This window comes from Stenella coeruleoalba (genome assembly GCF_951394435.1).
Source record: "Stenella coeruleoalba genome assembly, chromosome: 15".
In the NCBI taxonomy this organism is placed as follows: Eukaryota; Metazoa; Chordata; class Mammalia; order Artiodactyla; family Delphinidae; genus Stenella; species Stenella coeruleoalba.
The window spans coordinates 79,178,311-79,198,847 of record NC_137161.1 but is presented as its reverse complement, the minus strand read 5'-3'; the positions used below and the strand labels follow the sequence as shown (position 1 = coordinate 79,198,847).

At 45.1% G+C, this 20,537-nt stretch overlaps 2 protein-coding genes across 4 annotated transcripts in view; both read left to right on the top strand.

Annotated features, from left to right (window-relative positions):
• HIP1 (huntingtin interacting protein 1) overlaps positions 1-13,246 on the top strand; it is a 153,117-nt gene extending 139,871 nt beyond the window's left edge. For 2 of the 3 annotated variants that reach the window (XM_079943699.1, XM_079943701.1), the window contains 5 exons: positions 3,380-3,480; positions 4,165-4,270; positions 5,420-5,543; positions 5,992-6,053; positions 8,363-8,930. In XM_079943699.1, the coding sequence (XP_079799825.1) occupies positions 3,380-3,480; positions 4,165-4,270; positions 5,420-5,543; positions 5,992-6,053; positions 8,363-8,842 (873 nt within the window). In that variant the 3' untranslated portion in view covers positions 8,843-8,930. Of the gene's footprint in view, positions 1-3,379; positions 3,481-4,164; positions 4,271-5,419; positions 5,544-5,991; positions 6,054-8,362; positions 8,931-9,440; positions 9,515-9,873 lie in introns of those variants that run through there. The other variant, XM_079943700.1, reaches the window with a different exon arrangement.
• Positions 1-20,537, top strand: part of POM121C (POM121 transmembrane nucleoporin C) — a 74,098-nt gene that overhangs the window by 12,611 nt on the left and 40,950 nt on the right. The gene's annotated exons all lie outside the window — the stretch shown is intronic.

The following is a 20,537-nucleotide window of genomic DNA, read 5'->3' as shown; positions in this document are numbered from 1 at the left end:
TTTTGTATGAATAAACACAAAAGTCCTGTATGCAGAAAACTATAAGACACTGATGAAAGAAATTCAAGATGATACCAACAGATGGAGAGATATACCATGTTCTTGGATTGGAAGGATCAATATTGTGAAAATGACTATACTACCCAAAGCAATCTACAGATTCAATGCAATCCCTGTCAAATTATCAATGGCATTTTTTAGGGAACTAGAACAAAAAATCAAAATTTGTATGGAGACACAAAAGACCCTGAATAGCCAAAGCAGTCTTGAGGGAAAAAAACGGAGCTGGAGGAATCAGATTCCCCAACTTAAGACTATACTACAAAGCTACAGTAACCAAAACAATATGGTACTGGCACAAAAACAGAAACATAGATCAATGGAACAAGATAGAAAGCCCAGAGATAAACTCACACACCTGTGGTCAATTAATCTATGACAAAGGAGGCAAGGATATACAATGGAGAAAAGACATTCTCTTCAATAAGTGTTGCTGGGAAAACTGGACAGCTACATGTAAAAGAATGAAATTAGAACACTCCCTAACACCATACACAAAAATAAACTCAAAATGGATTAGAGACCTAAATGTAAGACCAGACCCTATAAAACTCTTAGAGGAAAACATAGGAAGAACACTCTTTGACATAAATCACAGCAAGATCTTTTTTTGATCCACCTCCTAGAGTAATGGAAATAAAAGCAAAAATAAACAAATGGGACCTAATGAAACTTCAAAGCTTTCGCACAGCAAAGGAAACCATAAACAAGACCAAAAGACAACCCTCAGAATGGGAGAAAATATTTGCAAACGAATCAACGGACAAAGGATTAATCTCTAAAATATGTAAACAGCTCATGCAGCTCATTATTAAAGAAACAACCAAATCCAAAAATGGGCAGAAGACCTAAATAGACATTTCTCCAAAGAAGACATACAGGTGGCCAAGAAGCACATGAAAAACTGCTCAACATCACTAATTATGAGCGAAATGCAAATCAAAACTACAATGAGGTATCACCTCACACCAGTCAGAATGGGCATCATCAAAAAGTCTACAAACATCAAATGCTGGAGAGGGTATGGAGAAAAGGGAACCCTCTTGCACTGTTGGTGAGAATGTAAATTGATGCAGCCACTATGGAGAACAGTATGGACGTTCCTTAAAAAACTAAAAGTAGGGGCTTGCCTGGTGGTGCAGTGGTTGAGAGTCCGCCTGCCGATGCAGGGGACATGGGTTCGTGCCCCGGTCCGGGAAGATCCCACATGCCGCGGAGCGGCTGGGCCTGTGGGCCATGGCCGCTGAGCCTGCGCGTCCAGAGCTTGTGCTCCGCAACGGGAGACGCCACAACAGAGAGAGGCCCAAATACAGCAAAAAAAAAAAACAAAAAAAAAAAACTAAAAGTAGAATTACCATATGATCCAGTGATCCCACTACTGGGCATATACCCAGAGAAAACCATCATTCAAAAACACACATGCACCCCAGTGTTCTTTGCAGCACTATTTACAATAGCCAAGTCATGGAAGCAACCTAAATGCCCATCGACAGACAAATGGATAAAGAAGTTGTGGTATATATATACAATGGAATGTTACTCAGCCATAAAAAGGAACGAAATTGGGTCATTTGTTGAGACGTGGATGGATCTAGAGACTGTCATACAGGGTGAAGTAAGTCAGAAAGAGAAAAACAAATATCGTATATTAACGCAATATGTGGAACCTAGAAAAATGGTACAGATGAACCGGTTTGCAGGGCAGAAGTTGAGACACATGTAGAGAACAAACATATGGACACCAAGGCGGGAAAGCTGTGGGAGAGTGGGGATGGTGGTGTGATGAATTGAGCGATTGGGATCGACATGTATACACTGATGTTGATAAAACTGATGACTAATAACCTGCTGTATAAAAAAATAAGTAAAATTAAATTAAAAAAAAAAGAACAGAGCTATATCTGCTTTGGTGGCGCTTTTTATCAGTCCGAGAGGTGATGTTTTCTGCCCCCAAAATAGAAGGAGGGACTGAGCAAGGAGTATCTGTAGATTCTCAGACTGTCTGGTACTTCCGAAGCATAAAAGCATTTTAAAATTCCAAGTAGGAATTATTACATTTTTCTTTCAGTTTTATTGAGATATAATTGACACACAGCGCTGTATCAGTTTAAGGTGTACAACGTAATGCTTTGACTTAACACATATGAAGCGATTATCCCAGTAAGTTTAGTGAACAACCGTCATCTCTTATAGATACAAAATGAAAGAAAGAAAACAAGCTTTTTCCTTGTGACGATAACTCTTAGGATTTAGTCTCAGTATCTTTCATGTATAACACACAGCAGTGTTCATTATATTTTTCATGTTGTACATTACATCCCTAGTACTTATTTATGTTATAACTGGAAGTTACACCTTTTGTCTCCCTTCCTCCAATTCCCTCCCCCACCCCTCAGCAATTATTTTTTTAATCACTCACTGGGTACTCACTGTCCTCTTTTGGCAAATCACAGAGAGCGGCTAGACTCCCCTCAGATCATAAGTTATTTGTATATACATATAAATAATATATATATTCTTATATATACAATATAGAGATATTGGGATGTGATAGAAATGCTACAGGCTTTGGAGTCAGAAAAGCCTAGGATTTATTTCCATTTATTTCCTGCATATCCTTAGGGAAAGTATTTTTGCCTCTCTGAATTTTAGTTTTCTCATCTTTAAAAATGGGAATGATAATTACTCAGCCATAAAAAGAAACGAAATTGAGCTATTTGTAATGAGGTGGATAGACCTAGAATCTGTCATACAGAGTGAAGTAAGTCAGAAAGAAAAAGACAAATACCGTATGCTAACACATATATATGGAATTTAAGAAAAAAAAATGTCATGAAGAACCTAGGGGTAAGGCAGGAATAAAGACGCAGACCTCCTATAGAACGGACTTGAGGTTATGGGGAGGGGGAAGGGTGAGCTGTGACAGGGCGAGAGAGAGTCATGGACATATACACACTAACAAACGTAGTAAGGTAGATAGCTAGTGGGAAGCAGCCGCATGGCACAGGGATATTGGCTTGGTGCTTTGTGACAGCCTGGAGGGGTGGGATAGGGAGGGTGGGAGGGAGGGAGATGCAAGAGGGAAGACATATGGGAACATATGTTTATGTATGACTAATTCACTTTGTTATAAAGCAGAAACTAACACACCATTGTAAAGCAATTATACCCCAATAAAGATGTTAAAAAAAAAATGGGAATGATAATGCTCACCCCTCGGGGTTACTGTGAAGACTGCATGGGATAATATATATAAAAGCACCTGGCACACAGTAGGCACACGATAAAAGATAGCTAATAGTATTTTTCACTTCCCTAGGGTACAGCATCCCCTAAAGAGTTTTATGCCAAGAATTCTCGATGGACGGAAGGACTTATCTCGGCCTCTAAAGCTGTGGGCTGGGGAGCCACTGTCATGGTGTAAGTATCCATCCATCCCAAGGCTCCTCACTTCACCCTGCTTTCCAATGATCCACCCCAGAGAACAACTAAGGGGAAGAATCTGCCCCCTAGAAATGAACTGTTGATAGGGAAGTTAATAGGACTGAAAGTTTCAAAGGGAGTCTGGGTCTGAATATAAAGAAGATGTGGTACATATATACAATGGAATATTACTCAGCCATAAAAAGGAACGAAACTGGGTCATTTGTAGAGACATGGATGGTCCTAGAGACTGTCATACAGAGTGAAGTAAGTCAGAAAGAGAAAAACAAATATTGTATATTAACGCATATATGTGGAATCTAGAAAAATGGTACAGATGAACCGGTTTGCAAGGCAGAAATAGAGACACAGATGTAGAGAACAAATGTATGGACACCGAGGGGGGAAAGCGGGGGGTGGTGGTGGTGGGATGAATTGGGTGATTGGGATTGACATGTATACACTAATATGTATAAAATAGATAACTAATAAGAACCTGCTGTATAAAAAAAATTAATTTCAAAAAAAAAAGGAGTCTAGGTCTCCTGGAGCAACACGGGGGGTGGGGCAGGCTGGCTGAGCTCCCTGTCTGCCAGGGTGATGGGCGTGGTCTAAAGGTGAGGTCATTAGAGGTTGCAGCTGTCAGTTTCATAACCCATCTGGTTCTCACCTGACTATCAGGGATGCAGCTGATCTAGTGGTACAAGGCCGAGGGAAATTTGAGGAGCTGATGGTCTGCTCGCATGAAATTGCTGCTAGCACCGCCCAGCTTGTGGCCGCATCCAAGGTAGGACCTGTGTTGGGCTCCCCAGGACACTGTAAGTTCTGACTGGGTTAGAAAATATACCTGGACCATGGCACTGGCCCCAAGAACTGATTATTTATCCAGTATCCAGGTAGGTTGAGTCCCAGATAAAAATTCTGTCTCCAAGGGTCCCCTAAAAGCCTTTCGGCAGGGAGCCCCTCTAACCCACCTCTCCACGTGCATGCCTTTTGTCTTCATCATTTTTATTGCAAGTGGCCTTTACGTGTCCAGCCATGCCAACCTCTGATGAGCAATCGTACGTTCAAGGAGCGCTCAAATAAGGAAAATGCCGGCCCAGTAAGCTGGTTACCTGGCTTGGCTCTGAAGTTCCACAATTAATGTCTGCCTCTCTTCAAAAGGGTCCAGATTTGAACCATTGCCCCAGCTAATCCTAATGCAAAGCTCGTCACCAAAATCCTTCCATGAGTTGTAGAGTTCCCCAGGGAGTGTTCTTTTACTGTTCTTATTTATTGTTGTCCCAAAATAGTGATAAAGCTAGAGTTCGAGGCCACCAAGTAAATAAGCCAGGAATGATTTTGTTTTTAATTTATTTGTTTAATTTATTTATTATTTTTGGCTGTGTTGGGTCTTCGTTGCTGAGTGCAGGCTTCCTCTAGTTGCAGCGAGCCGGGGCTACTCTTCGTTGCAGTGCGCGGGCTTCTCATTGCAGTGGCTTCTCTTGTTGTGGAGCACAGGCTCTAGGCACACGGGCTTCAGTAGTTGTGGCTCGCGGGCTCCAGTAGTTGTGGTTCGTGGGCTTCAGTAGTTGTGGCTCGCGGCTTCAGTAGTTGTGGCTTGCAGGCTGTAGAGCGCAGGCTAGGTAGTTGTGGCACACGGGCTTAGTTAGTTGCTCCACGACATGTGGGATCTTCTTGAACACCAGGGCTCAAACCTGTGTTCCCTGCATTGGCAGGCGAATTCTTAACCACTGCGCCACCAGGGAAGCCCCAGAAATGATTTTTGATATTAGAGAGAGATGCCAGGAGTTGACCCCCTAGGTAGCGATTTTTGAGAAGTTGAGTGGTGACCACAGCAGAGCCCATATATTTGTCAAGAACCATCAGACCGACTATCTGATTCCATCCTTGCTGCTCTATGTTGTGTGACGCTAAATCTGCTTGGTCCTGGCAGGTGAAAGCTGATAAGGACAGCCCAAACCTGGCCCAGCTGCAGCAGGCTTCTCGGGGCGTGAACCAGGCCACCGCCGCAGTTGTGGCCTCAACCATTTCTGGCAAATCACAGATCGAGGACACAGGTAGCCTTTCAGAAGCAGCGCTTTTCTCATCCATCCCATGTGGCTGCTCGTTACATTCTTCTCCACGATTCCGATCTCCCACAGTCCTGTTTCCAAATTCTGTCTTATTTTTCATCTTTGTACATTCAAACTTACCTTCTCAAAAGTTGAGACACCACACAAGCATGCTGTTGGTCACTCTAGGGACAGGCCTTAGCTAGATTGTCCATTTAGCTATTTCTCTGAATTCAGAGAAATGACTCCACAGGCCTGATTGTCCATTGGGGTGGGGTCTGACCCTAGTTACCCTGTCATTGTCTTCCTCCCTCTCCACCCCTCACTTACATTCACGCGTATGTTGGTAAATGACAAACCAAGCATTTCAGCAGAGCATTGGCACCGGCCACCTCTCAGGTAAGTGTCAGCTGGGGTGTCATTCGACAAGACCCTCCTATTTCCATCATTGCAGACAGCATGGACTTCTCAAGCATGACGCTGACCCAGATCAAACGCCAGGAGATGGATTCCCAGGTAGGAACTCCATCTCTAAGTCTGGTCAGACTCCATTGCCTATGACACTGACCCCACATATTATTCCCATGGGGAGAAGTCAGAGAGAAACTCGCGGGGGAAATGAACACAGAGGTACATATCACCCCAAGAATGAACGTAAGTGATGCTGGAAGAAACAGCGGAGGTGGACAGAGGTCATTAGTAAAGATCAGAATCTTAACTCTTGCCCACCCGTCTTGGTCTGGCATCCCTCAAAATGTTATCAGCTCTCTCCTAAGCGGACCATAAACTGGTATTTAATAGTCTTATATTGACAATTTTTTGAAAACTTTCAATATGAATTATTTGTATATGACCTTCAGGTGTTTTTTTTTAAAAGTCAATCCACTGTTAACCCATCAAAGGCGATGCCATTTCTCAGTTTTAGTAAAGTTATGCCATGCAAAATAGGATCCTGGAGAATACCTGACATCCTTGTTCTAGAATTTCTGGTCACAGTCCTGGGGTAAAGTCCAGCTTGAGACTGGTGAAGTCTATACTCAGCATTTTTAGGAAAAGTCATGTGCCAGGTGTCTGTAGACACTGAAAGAACTGGGCTCAGTTCTGTTGTCTCTGCTGAGCTACTGCAGAAGCAACTTACCTATATTGTATGCAAGTATGTGTTTTAGAATTATCCCATGGCGGGGCAGGGAGAACAGGAAAGAGTATTGCTGAGACAAGTCTGGCCACGAGTTGGTAGTTGATGGAGCAATATGAAAGGTATATGGTGGGGTTCACTGTACCAGTCTCCATCCTTCTGTATATGTTTTACATTTTCCATAATAAAAAGTTTAAAAAGCAAAAAAAACCAAACCACCTTACTGGGTCTAGTTGCTTCCTCTCTGCCCATCTTCAATGCATTCAGCCTCAACATATTGTAAAAATGTAAATGACGACATGTCAGTTCCCTGCTTAAAAGCTTCCGCTGGCTTCCTTTGGACTTCCTTTGGACCCAGACTCCTTCCCCTGGCCCGTGGGCCGCAGGCGTAACGATCCTTGCCTATTGCTCCAACCTCACCTCATGACTCTCTCCCGGTCAAAAGTTACTTCCTGAGAGTAGCCTTTGCCGCCCACCCTTAGTCTTTATCACTAAGTCGCCCTGTGTCATTTGCTTTATGATCAGGTCTTTTCTTGTTCATTAGTTTGTCTCGTCCCCCCATGAGGTAAGGGGTAAGCAGGGACCTTGTCTGTCTGAGCACCACTGTGTCTCCAGCACCTGTAACAGAGCCTGGGGTCCATTATGGGAGCTCAGCAAATATTTCTTGCAGTAATAAATAAAATAGTTAATGAGGAGGAATAGCCAAGAACCAACCCTTCCTTTAGTGAGATTGTACCTTTTCCTGCACAATAGTAACCCTAAGTTATACCAACCCCTCAAAAATGCCAGAACCATTGTATTTGGTTCCTGTCTAGACTTCCAGAGAACTGGGGTTGAAGGAGATGGGTTACAACTGGATTAGAATGTATCATATAGGTAGACTAAACATTAGAGTTGTCCTTTTCTTTCCATTTTTTCTCTTTTTATTTATTGAAATAGAGTCGACGTACACTGTTACATTAGTTTCAGATGTACTACATAGTGATTTGACATTTGCCTACATCACGAAATGATCATCACAATAAGTCTAGTAGTCATCTGTTTCCATACAAAGTTATTACAATAATACTGACCATGTTCCTTATGCTGTATATTATACCCTTGTGACTTATTTATTTTATAACTGGAGGTTTGTACCTCTTAATCCCCTTCACATATTTCACCCCCCTCAACCTCCCCTCCACTCTGTCAACTACCTGTTTATTCTCTGTATCTGTGAGTCTCTTTTCATGTTATTTTGTTTGTTTTGTTTTTTAGATTCCACATTTAGGTGAGATCATATGGTATTTGTCTTTCTATGACTTACATCACTTTTCAAAATACCTTCTAGATCCATCCATGTTGTCGCAAATGGCAAGATTTTTCATTTTTTTTAATAGCTGAGTAGTATGTTTTTAGTTAGTGATTTATCAGAGGAACGTAAGATGAGCCCTACTCGCATTTAGGCATTTGGACCGTAAAGTATCATTCATTTCCAGTAGAGGGTCCCAGTGAGAAAGCATAAAAGCCATTGGGATAGATGGATGAACGAGAGGATGGAGAAATGAGAGCAGAGACAAGGGTGAAATTGAGGACTGGGTAAGCTATGGATAACATGGACGACGAGTCCTGGACCACAGAGGAAAGGGATTAGGTCGACATGAGACCGTTCTCAGGTCCCTGCTCAAAGCAAAGGCCACTTTCCCCACAGGTTAGGGTGCTGGAGCTAGAAAACGAACTGCAAAAGGAGCGTCAAAAACTGGGAGAGCTTCGGAAAAAGCATTACGAGCTCGCTGGTGTTGCCGAGGGCTGGGAAGAAGGTGAGCCAAGGATTGGCACAGCCCCCAGGGAGGGAGGTGGGGGGATGCTGTGGGCCTCCCCCTCCCATACAGCGGAACCAGGAACTTCTCCCTCCTCCCTTCTATTCACAGGGCATCTTTTTTTTTTTTTTTTTTTGTGCGGTATGTGGGCCTCTCACCGTTGTGGTCTCTCCCGTTGTGGGACACAGGCTCCGGACGCGCGGGCCCAGCGGCCATGGCTCAGGGGCCCAGCCGCTCCACGGCACGTGGGATCTTCCCGGACCGGGGCACGAACCCATGTCCCCTGCATCGGCAGGCGGACTCTCAACCACTGCGCCACCAGGGAAGCCCTCACAGGGCATCTTTTTTCTCCAGTGGTGAATAACCCATAAGCCCCAAACTGGTGGTGAATAGAAAGCTTTTGTGGTCATCTTTCAAGACCTGAATGTTGACCAGTGGACTGAATGGTCACTCACTCACACCATTGCCTTCCAGACCCAGTTAGCCTGGTTTTTCTCCCCAGGAGTTTAGTTTCAGGCCAGCATCAAGTTGAGTAGTGAATGAATGAATAGTGGTCAGTGAAGGTCCAGCAGACAGGGCGAGTGAATTCCAAGCTTCTGGCTGCCTAGAGCCAGCTATGGGTAGCAATGGCGAGAGACAGAAAGGGTCAGGAGCTAGAAACAGTGTGGAGTGGAGAAAGGTTCACCCCACCAGCCCAGGGACTCTTGGTCGCCCGGAGTCTGTGCGGGCTGCTTTTCTGAACATCCAGAGTAGCCAACTTGATCACAACCAAGATCGTGATTCTCGTTGGGCTCATTGACTCTGGGAGCCCACCACAGATGCCGCCCAGTCATTCCTGGACACTTGACCCAGGGAATAGGTGGTTATGATTATGTATTTTAGAGCCCAACCTGGCGGCCGTTTCTGTTGGCTAGATGACTGTGTGTGTGCACCAAACACTATGAAGCATAAGTGACACTTGTCTTTTAGGAACAGAAGCATCACCACCTACGCTGCAAGAAGCGATCACCGAGAAAGAATAGAGTCACGCCGACGTCCCACAGGTCAGAGTGTAAATCCTTGTTGCCCATCTGTGTGTGTGTGTGTGTGTGTGTGACTCCCCCAGTCACGGGCCAGCCCCTGGGAGTGCACGCCACGCCCCTCATCCGGTGCTGAGCACCTGCCCGGCCTTCCAAAGACTCCCTCCACAGCCCATGATCTGTGTTCTCTCACTCCTCCCCCACCGCCAAGAAGAGGGGAGCCCAGGGCCACCCCGACAGAGGGGACCTCCCTCCCGGTCCTGCCTGTTTTACCCCCAAACAGTTGGTGTCCTTGTTGGGGGGTGGGGTGGGAGGCTTGTTGCTACTGCTGTTGAGCTGGAGAGCGAAGATCTTACGTGTTTTCTTTTCTGTTTTCTTCTCAGCCTTTTCCGTTTCATCATTTGCACAAACTTGTGAACACTGGGGGACTGGTGGATTCCAAACCGTGACCCGACCCTGAGGCTGCACAGAGTCGGAAGAAGAGCAGAAGTGTCCTGGCCGAGAATGCCAAGGCAGTGCCCCCCTCTTTTGGCAGTCCCATGGATTCCCACTGCTTCTTATGGTGGTCGGGTCTTTTTTTCCCCAAGTTTCACTCACATAGCCAACACTCCCAGGGGATCGCCCCTGAAGCCCTGAGCTATTGGGGGCCCCTAACCACAGCAGCTCACAGCAATGGTGCTGCCTAGGCTTCGCCACGGTGCTCCCCGCCGGCCCCCCGAGCCGAGCGTCCTGCTGAGCAAGTGTGGGTCAGCCGAGGCCACTCCCCGGGGCCGGGCGGAAGGAGAGCGAGTGCCTTGCCTTCTAAAGCTGGAGCCCAGCCGAAAGCTCTGCCCACCTTCACAAGTGAGGGGCGACAGAGAGAGGGAGAGGAAGGGTGCACACAGCCCAGGTCTTCAGGAGGCCACCTTTCTTGGAAACTCCTTGTGACCGGGCTGAAAAGCCTTATCCCATGCTTGAACCCAGCCGGTGAGAGTAGCCACACTTCCTCCCCCCGGAAGGAATCTTCCATGGCCCCTCAGTTGACACCTCCCTTCATACCCAGGCAGGGCCCTAAGAGGGAACACGTGAGGGGTTTCCAATCCCTTTCTCCAAATGTCTGCCTTGGCACCCTCTTGAATCTCAAGAAGATAGTTCCATGTTCTACCTAATGGACAGACCCAGAAGATCAGGCCAACTTACTTGCTCCCAGCAGGAAAGACCCTGGGCTTGGTTTGGTACCTTGAATATTCTGACTGATCTCCATTAGCAGCAGTGCTGGCAGCAACCAGGATTTCAGGTGTGACTGTGGCTAGGCTTGCGTTGCCGCCTGAGTACATCCGTCTTTAAGAATCGGAAACAAGACCTAGAGGCCATCCCGATCTGTCGTTGCCGGTTTGGGTCTTGAAGGGGAAAGCTCCTCAGAGCACCTGGGTCAGGGAAAACGAGAGGGGGGCCACTGGCTCTGACCCCTTCCAACCACACATCCCGGGCCCTGGCTGCCTCGCGGACAGGATGAGGACAGAAGGAGCTTGAACGACGTCCTGGAGATGGGCGGCCCGCCAGCACTTCTTCACCTCCAGATGGACCCCAGCATTTAAGTGACCTTCCCATCTTGGACAAACAACGTCTTCCTTCCTTTATCTGTAGCAATTCATAGGTAGTAGCCAACAAGCACTTCCCAGGACCTGTCCCCAAGGACCATTGCTGAGTGTTGCTACGTGACAGGTTGTGAGACTCCCTTTTGATCACTGTGAATCAACTCTCTCTCCTTCCTAAGCCCCCACCGCCGACTCCCTTTCTCTGCATTTTCTAACTAGGGCACTCAAAAACCTGCGTCCCATGAGCTCAGATTATGAGACGCAGATGTGTGATCTCCATACTGGGCTGAGGAGGCGGCAGCAGTAGAAACTGACCGGTCTTACGTTTACTGCTTCTTTGTGCTCAACTATTTTTCCACCCAAGCCTCAGAAGGAATGATGTGTAGCATCCCTGGCCCAGCTGTGCCTATTAAGCCAATTGGTGTGTTCTCAGCATGGGTCAACACTTCCAAACGTGGCTGGTCCTCACTTCCAGAATCAAAGCCATTCAGACTATTGTGCTCCAAATTACCGATGGGGGGAAAATCTAGTATATGGGACCAGATTAGGATTCCCTGAGTAACGCTCCCTCTAAAAAGAAGCCACAGTAATTTTTAAAACCTTCATGGGCTTCTCCGGAGTAATAAGACAGTTAAGAAAGCACTTAAACAGGAACACAGGCTAATTCAGTCTCACATGAGGAAATATAGATCAGAATTAGTATAATTACTTTTATAATCGCTTGACTCAGAAGCTAGTCCATTCTCTAGCCCAAATCAAAATGTCGTACCTTGGCTACTCTAAAAATGAGCGTGTTATCCTGGGTGTGAAATGCCTTGGTTAAAACAGGAATCACATCCTCAGGCTAAAAATGAACCTCACAGCCTTTTAAATTAGTCACTGAGCATCATTCGTGACTTGAGTCTCATGGGTCAGTGTGAATGGGTCAGAGCAAGGCAGGACAGCAATGAAGTGATGCCTTAGCGTTGACGAGAGGCCGAAATACAGCCGTATCCATGACTTTAATTGTGTAGCACAGTGTCCCATATCTCTAGAGTAAGGATATGAGTGTACATAATAAGGAAAAAACATTGAAGGAAAGACCTACCTCTGTGGGGTTATTTATATCTGAGCACGGAGTTTAAATGAGACTCGAATTTAGATTGTTTGCTGATTCTGCTGCCCACAACAGGATCCCTGAATTGGAGTCCCTGACCCAGTGGCTGGAAGAACCATTGTCCAGAGCATCCTTTCTTGGAAGTGTCTGAGCTGCCAAGGCAGACGGCAGGGTTTACACCGGGTACCACGGGGATCATGAGCTCATGTCTCCAGTCCGGTTGGTTTGCTTCAGCCTCTCACTGAGGAGCTGGTTTGGGGTTTGCACCTGGGTGGCGCCTGCTTCTTGGCCAGCTCCTTAGTCTAGAGGGATCTCCTGGCTCCACTTACCTTGGTCTTTACCAAGTGGTGATGTTCTTGCTACCTTCTACCACCTTTCTGCGTCTCTGGAAATCCTTTCTGCCAGTGAAAGCCTTCAGTCCTGGCATTGGCCTTCCAACCAGACTGGCTTTGCCCGGTCTCCGCCATCCTCGGTCCTCCAGAGACCGCGCTGCCTGTTGCATAGAAAACCACCACCTCGGGCCTGCCAGCCATCAACACAGCATACCGGGCCAGCTGTCTACTGCTCACATCTCCCAGGTCCAGACCAAAATACAGGATTAGCAACCCACAGTGGCAACTTGGCCTCTCACCCCAGGAGCCAAAGCAACATGAAACAATTGGTCAAACATTGTTGGGTCCGATTCTGAGAGTAGGTGATTTCCAGACATGTCTTTCAGGTGACCCTCAACTACCTCAGGTTTGAAGGCCCTAAATTAGGCTGATTACTACTCACAGGGACAAACTGAGGGGGTTCAGATAAATCTTGGTGATAACGCAATTGTCTCAAACTTATAACAAACTCTTTCACATTTAGGTTTTCAGGGATGGGATTGGGTTTTTTCTTCTGTTTTTAACCTTTTCCCCAATTTTCCATTAGAATAGTTCCTATAAATGAATTTCATTTTTCACTGAGTGCCTACCTTCCCAGGGCAGGTAGCCACTGGCTTTGTTTCCTTCCAACAGTACTTTTATTATGGTATTAAGACTTTCCTTTGTATAATACATTGCATCTGTGTTTTCAATTTTTCAATAAATATTTCAACCTGGCAATGGAGAGGAGTGGTGATAACTGACCAATCAATGTGGTTTTGAGGTCTGGGGTTTCAGTGAAAAGCCTACATTTATATCCCAAGGTTCACTGAATCCACTTAGCTCTGCACCTCTGGGAATGTGTCTTAAAAACAGGACATTTTCTGAAGCGTAAAACTATTGCATTTCCTATGCTACTTTAGAAAAAAGAAACATTAGTTTGCACCCCTTAGCACTTTTCCATCCTCTCTATCCTCTCGTCCTTGGGAGTGATCAAACAGTGTCTAAGTGTTCAATGTAGTACTGTAATTTATCTAGAAGGCCAGGTCACTGCATGAAATCTGGGGTCTTGAGCCATGGATATTCCTTTCTCACCCTAAAGATGTAAAAATAATCTGCCATCTGAAAAATGCATGGGGCGAATTCTGCTCGGGGCCAGAAGCTGCCAATCACAAGGGGATTCAGAGCGAGCCGGTCACGGCTACCAGAGGATTTGCAGAGGGAGCTGACAGAATGGGGCCGGCTGCATGGTGACTTTCCCCGGCAGGATCGTCTGTAACCTAATGCTGCCAGTGTGTTAAGCCAACAGGACCTGCCAGGGAGGAAGGGAGATGGGGAAGGCCTGGGGTTGGCAAGCAGGGGGATTGCCCAAATGACTCACAAAGGACAGAGAGAATGAAGCAAGCCATCGGTAGAGTCTGTAACTAAGGAGGTCAAATAATCAGGAAAACTGAAGGAAAATAGTGTTGAAAGTGCCCAGTGGGGAAGATGATCTTGATAAATACAGAAAACGGGAAACCCTTGCCTACAGCTGTGTTTTTCTGCTCTCTCTAGCAGGATGCAAAGGTGAGCCTGCTCCATTTGAAGCCCCACTGATAGAATGGACGGTTCTTGGTCACAGCCCTCTTGCATGTCACTCCTGGAGCTTGAGTGTGAAACTGAGAGGTCCAGAAAGCCAAGCAGAGAACCACCGGGAGCAAACAGGGGCCCCAGGCTTTGAAGTGCCTTCTCCCCGAAACCTGCACATGACACTGACCAGGTGCCCCAGAGGCTCTGGTACTTACCCCCTTAGGGGTCTTTCCGGGGCCCTGTGGCCAGGCCCCAGTTCTAAGAGGGCAGCCTGGGTGGCTGGTCACTCTGGCCAGTGGAGTATTTCTTACGGGAAATCGTGAGATCAGGCCACCAGAATGTTTTATGGCTAACAAGCCGTAAAGAAGGACCGAGGGGGAGTTAGGGTTTATACAGACAGGAGCCAAATTTGTTTGGGACCTAGGGGTGGCCCTGGCAAAGTGAAAATGAACAAAGGGTTGAAATGGGCAAGTGGGAGGGTAGCCTAGATGAGATTGAAGCCAAGGGTATATAGCCAAAATATGCTATATACCACACTGTTGTGATTTAAAGCCAGTGAGATTTAATCTTGGTCACCATGGCTGTACTCAGCCTCTAACACATTACCCAACGTACGTTTAAACATTCTGGAGTGAATGAACTCTTTTTACACCACATTCTTAGTTATACACATATGTTATGCATCCGTTCATTGCACAGGCTCTGAAATTTCCAATGAAGCCTTTCCGTTCCCTGCCCTTACATTAACATACTGATTAGTCATTGTTAAGTGTCTGCTCTACCAGGCACTGGGAACACAGTGGACAGCAAATATAGACGCGGTCCCGCCCTTCTGGAGCTTACAGGCTATGGGAGGAGACAAATAGGATAATCAAATAATCACAGTAACAAGTGTGTAACGACAACTGGAGGAAGTGCAGTAAAGGAACAGGACAGAGTTCTCTGAGAGCATGTAAGGATGCCACTGGGGTGGGGTACAAAGGGAATTTCGTTTTTACCTGGACTGTTTTCTTTTGATGGGGTTCAGGACGTGCTACCCCAAAATATAGCACTTTGGCCTGTGGAATATTTGAAACTGAAGGAAATTGAGAATGGCATATGGAGGAGGGACTTTCTGACCTTCCTCTGAAGCAGATCATGTGAGAGGTGCCCTGCTTGTACCCAGAGGAAAGGAACCTCCTTATCTCCACGTGAGGGATGCCGAGAGGAATCTAAGCAGACCTCGCTGTTTCCGCAGTTTCCTACGCTCAGCTCGTGTCCTCTCGTCCTCTCCCATTTTCCCTTAATTCTCCACTCTTCATCCAATCGAGCATAAACACACTCAGGTGTGACTGCCTCTTTAGGTCTTCATTCCCTTGTGAAGGCTCCCACATCACATAGAACTTACATCAAAGACATTTGTGTGCTTTTCTCATTAGTCTTTTGTTACAAGGGCCCCAGCTGCGAACGTAGAAGGGTAAAGGGAAATGACCTTTTCCCTCTGTTATAGTTTCTGGCAACCACGGAGGGATGGCTGGGACACCTCATTGGCTCTGCGGCCTGTAGACAGGATCCTGGGAAAACTAACCAAAACCAGTGAAAGGTAAGAATGTTCTACCAAAGTCAGCTCTCCCGGGTCTCCGTCTGTAGGGCCCAGTTGAGAGAGGAAGGTAAAAAGTATCTCCTTGTCCCTTCCTTTTCTAATTCAGATTAGCACGAGAAAAACATTTGTCAAAATTAATTCTTTGGATTGTGGGACTTCCCTGGTGGTCCAGTGGTTAAGACTCTACACTCCCAATGCAGGGGGCCCAGGTTCGATTCCTGGTCAGGGAACTAGATCCCACATGCATGCCCCAACTAAGAAGTCCGCATGCCGCAACTAAAGATCCCATGGGCCGCAACGAAGATCCCATGGGCCACAACTAAGACCAGGCACAGCCAAAATAAATAAATAAATATTTTTAAAAAATTATTTGGATTGTGACTCTGGTTGAATTTGGTTTGGGGGGCCCATTGGTTATTGATCTTGCTCTCCTGTTTGTCAGCTCCTGCTTTCCTGTTTGTCTTGTTTTTTTGTTTGTTTTTGCGGTACGCGGGCCTCTCACTGTTGTGGCCTCTCCCGTTGCGGAGCACAGGCTCCGGATGCGCAGGCTCAGCGGCCATGGCTCATGGGCCCAGCCGCTCCGCGGCATGTGGGATCTTCCCGGACTGGGGCACGAATCCGTGTCCCCTGCATCGGCAGGCGGACTCTCAACCACTGCGACACCAGGGAAGCCCCCTGTTTGTCTTGTTTTGTGTCCTGGGGGCTCGTCTTGGCTTTCCTCCTGCCAAAGCATGAAAATTGTCAGTTCTTGCCTGTGCAGGAGGCCAACCAGCAGGTAGGGTCCCCAAGAATCTGGCTGCACAGAAATGTGGGCTGTACCTCATTTGCAGCTAACATCCTACGAATTGTTCCCAGCTCTCTGGGGGAAACAATGATCTTTCTTTCTTTCTTTTGGCTCTCTTTGGGAGTGGCTCCAGATCACAGGAGGACTGCGTACTTGCACCCTCTGTGCGGAGGCCTCTTGTGTCCTCTGTTAAGTCATAAACAGCTTTTACTGGTTTTGGTTTTGAGTCAGTTGGCACAGGTATGACTTTGGTTTTAAAAAAGAAAAAAAGGAGTGGGTAGTCAACACTGCCAGGAATATTTGTTGTTCATCTCAGCTGATAATAAGATATTTGAAAGAATTTTTTTCGAGGGGAGTTCCCTGTCGGCTTAGTGGTTAGGACTCGGTGATTTCATTGCCATGGCCTGGGGTCAATCCCTGGTTGGGGAACTAAGATTCCTACAAGCCGCGCCAAAAAAAAATTTTGTTTTAACGAGCTCTGTTGTCAGAAGTTGGCTTAATTGGAAGCTGATATCCAGACCCTGATAGGAGCTATTTTTTAAGGCGTCTCTTGTTTGTGTGGTCGTGCTGCTCCATGGGAACTTCTGTCCACTGAAACCCCGTTCTCGAGCCCCTGCCGACTGTATGGTGCACCAGACCTGTCTTCCTCCTTTTTTTCCTTTAATGTTTTATTTATTTTATTTATCTATTTGGGGCTGCGTTGGGTCTTCATTGCTGTGCGCGGGCTTTCTTCTAGTTGCGGCGAGCGGGGGCTGCTCTTCGTTGGGGTGCGTGGGCTTCTCATTGCAGTGGCTTCTCCTATTGTGGAGCACCGGCTCTACCCGCACAGCCTTCAGTAGTTGTGGCTCGCAGGCTCTAGAGCGCAGGCTCAGTAGTTGTGGCGCACGGGCTTAGTTGCTCTGCGGCATGTGGGGTCCTCCCGGACCAGGGCTCGAAACCGTGTCCCCTGCATTGGCAGGCAGGTTCTTAACCACGGCGCCACCAGGGAAGCCCTGTCTTCCTCCTTCTTGTTGACATGATGCTGCTGGGGATAATTGGATCGTCATTGGATTCTTTGGGAAACATAAGATCTCCCCGAACTGGCCCCTCTTCAACCTCTCCCTTGCCATTGCTTCTGCTTTTTTCCCCTGTGCCTTCTTTGATCTTCCATCACTTCCCTTGAGTCCTCTGCTGTGACTCCCTTCAAGCCCCTGGCTCCTCCATCCTTCTGTCCACCTCTGCCAGACCTTGTTATACACCAGCCCCTCAGCCACTTGAACTTTAGGCCCCTGCTCTCAAGGGACTGAGGGTCCCCCAGAAGCAACGACCTGAGGCTGAAAAGGAAAAAGGCTAATTGCAAAAAGGCTGACTATTTTATCCACTCAGATGAGCTTTGGAGACATCCAGACAGCCGCTAGATGTCTCCTCAGTCACTCACCTAAAGCGTAGTTCTCAGCCTCCATAAGATTACCTATCAGGTCAAATGAAAATCCTAGAAACTTGCTCCACAAATATTGATAAAAAGAATTAGCCCTTATATTGGGTAGGTAACCTCAACTTGTCCCATTTGCCAGAAACACAATTTGGTTAAAAATATAAAGTAGGTATAAGGACTTCCCTGGTGGTCCAGTGGTTAAGAATCCACCTTCCAATGCAGGGAACGTGGGTTTGATCCCTGGAACTAAGATCCCACATGCTGCGGCATAACTAAGCCCATGCACTCTACAGCCTGCGCACCACAACTAGAAAGAAGCCTCTGCGTCACAACAAAGATCCTGCGTGCCGCAACTAAGACCCAACTCAGCCAAATAAATAAGTGTTTTAAAATATATATATAAAGTAGGTATAAACCAGTGAGTTTGTATTACTAAGTTTTACTGACGCATGCTTAAAATTATAAAATGAAAGCTCTAGGATCACTGCATTTGTCTGTATGTATGCGTATGTCTATGCATGTATATTACGTTTAGGTGATTTTTTTCTACCTTTGGATGGTATTACCAAATTAGTTATAAAATCCATTAAAGAGGCTCTATTTGAATTGGCTTAGAGATAAATGAGTGAGAAGTCTAGAAACTAACCCAATTTTGTTTTAAGTTCACATGATCTGGGATAAATATTTGGTAAATAAAGCTAGTCTTAAAATTGTTGGCAAAATAAAAACGGGCATGTCTTTGGAGTTGTCAGCATTAAATATAATGCAGACATACAATTTTTTCCCACCTAGGTTTATACTAAGTCAAACAAGCTTAAGTTATCTCTGCTAGATACTTAAGATTATAAAACTATAAATCCAACCTAAGAACAAAATTTACGATAGAAATGAATTGCTTGATGTGTCAAGCATGGCAATTTAAAAAATTATGTTTAACTTTGAAAGCTCTTTGCTTCTGTGATATTTTTGATACGTGCCTGATTTGTCAACGAGAAAAATAACTTGAGATGATGGCTAGCTTTGTTTATTGTCTCATGACATTTTCACAAGCAAGTCAAGCATTGCTAAAAGTGTTAAGAACAAGAGAATTAAATAGACATGAATGAAAAAAGTTTATAAATAAACTTTTCAACAATAATTTTATTTTCTAATATGTATACTTAAAAATAGGTTCAAAAACCTTTTGACAACTTGAAACCTTAAAGCTGTTCTAAGTTAAGTGATATTCAATGAATATCTAGATCATTTCCAAATAAGGTAAAATACTGAAACATTAATTGCTGACCATAAGTTTATTTATTTGGGGCTTCTTAAATTCTACAGAGACAAAAGATATTCGGGTTCATTAGTGAACATGAATTTTGCCACATGGAAAATTGTACTGTGACAACAAGATCCTACTGTATAGCACAAGGAACTATCTTCAGTATCCTGTAATAAACCATAATGGAAAAGAATAGGAAAAAGAATATGTATATATACGTATAACTGAATCACTTTGCTGTACACCAGAAACTAAGACAACATTGTAAATCAACTATACTTCAATTTTTAAAAATTGAAAATTGTACTATAAGGAAGCATATACCCATAAAAAATTATGAGACAGTATATTTGTAAAATGTATTAATCTTCTACAGAATGATAGTATGTGGCAGACAGTTCACAATTGCTTACTTCCTAGTGTTCACAGAAAAATAAAGATTATTAATGGGTAAAAATTATAATCAACATATGTAAATGAAACTACTAGAAGCCATAAGGATGAAGTGAAACAGCTATATATGCCAAACATGCAAAGTATGAAGGACATATTTTTGTTAATGGCAAAAGAGAAATTCAGTCCTAAAATAGAATGACTGGTTGTTCTAGAATGAGATGGAGGAAAAGAATAGGACAGAACCCAAATGGATTTTTTTTTTTAATTGTTGAAGGTTTGTGGAAAAGGAATCTTGGAAAAGGAATCTTATTTTGTGTGGTCAAAGCTGGCTAGGATTGGACAGATTTATTTATAAGGTTTCTTTTTTCTTAAATTAGCTTTAGTGTTAATTGTACACTGATACACACCTAAAATTTGGCTTTCTCTGTTAAAATGACAAAGATTTCTTAGATTAGTGGTCTGTTCTTAATAAGAAATTGTAAAAAAAAAAAAAAAGAAAAGAAAAGAAAAGAAAAAAGATTTATCTTTTAAGTAATCTGTCTGGGAAACCAGATTTTGTGTTTTGTAATTATTTTCTGTGCTTCATGTTGTCTTTATCAGGTCTTTGATTGAGTCTTCTCAGTATCAAAAGAGCTAAGTTTTGTTCACACCCATGTGACCTTCTGTATTTGCCTTTAAAATCGTTTATTGTCACTTTGGTTAAAAAGATGACTAAGGGACTTCCCTGGTGGTGCAGTGGTTAAGAATCCACCTGCCAATGCAGGAGACACGGGTTTGAGCCCTGGTCCGGGAAGATCCCACATGCCATGGAGCAACTAAGACCGTGCGCCACAACTACTGAGCCTGCGCTCTAGAGCCCGTGAGCCACACCTACTGAAGCCCGCGTGCCACAACTACTGAAACCCGTGCACCTAGAGCCTGTGCTCCGCAACAAGAGAAGCCACCTCAATGAGAAAGCCCGTGCACAGCAACGAAGAGCCAATGCAGCCAAAAGTAAATAAATAAATAAATTTAT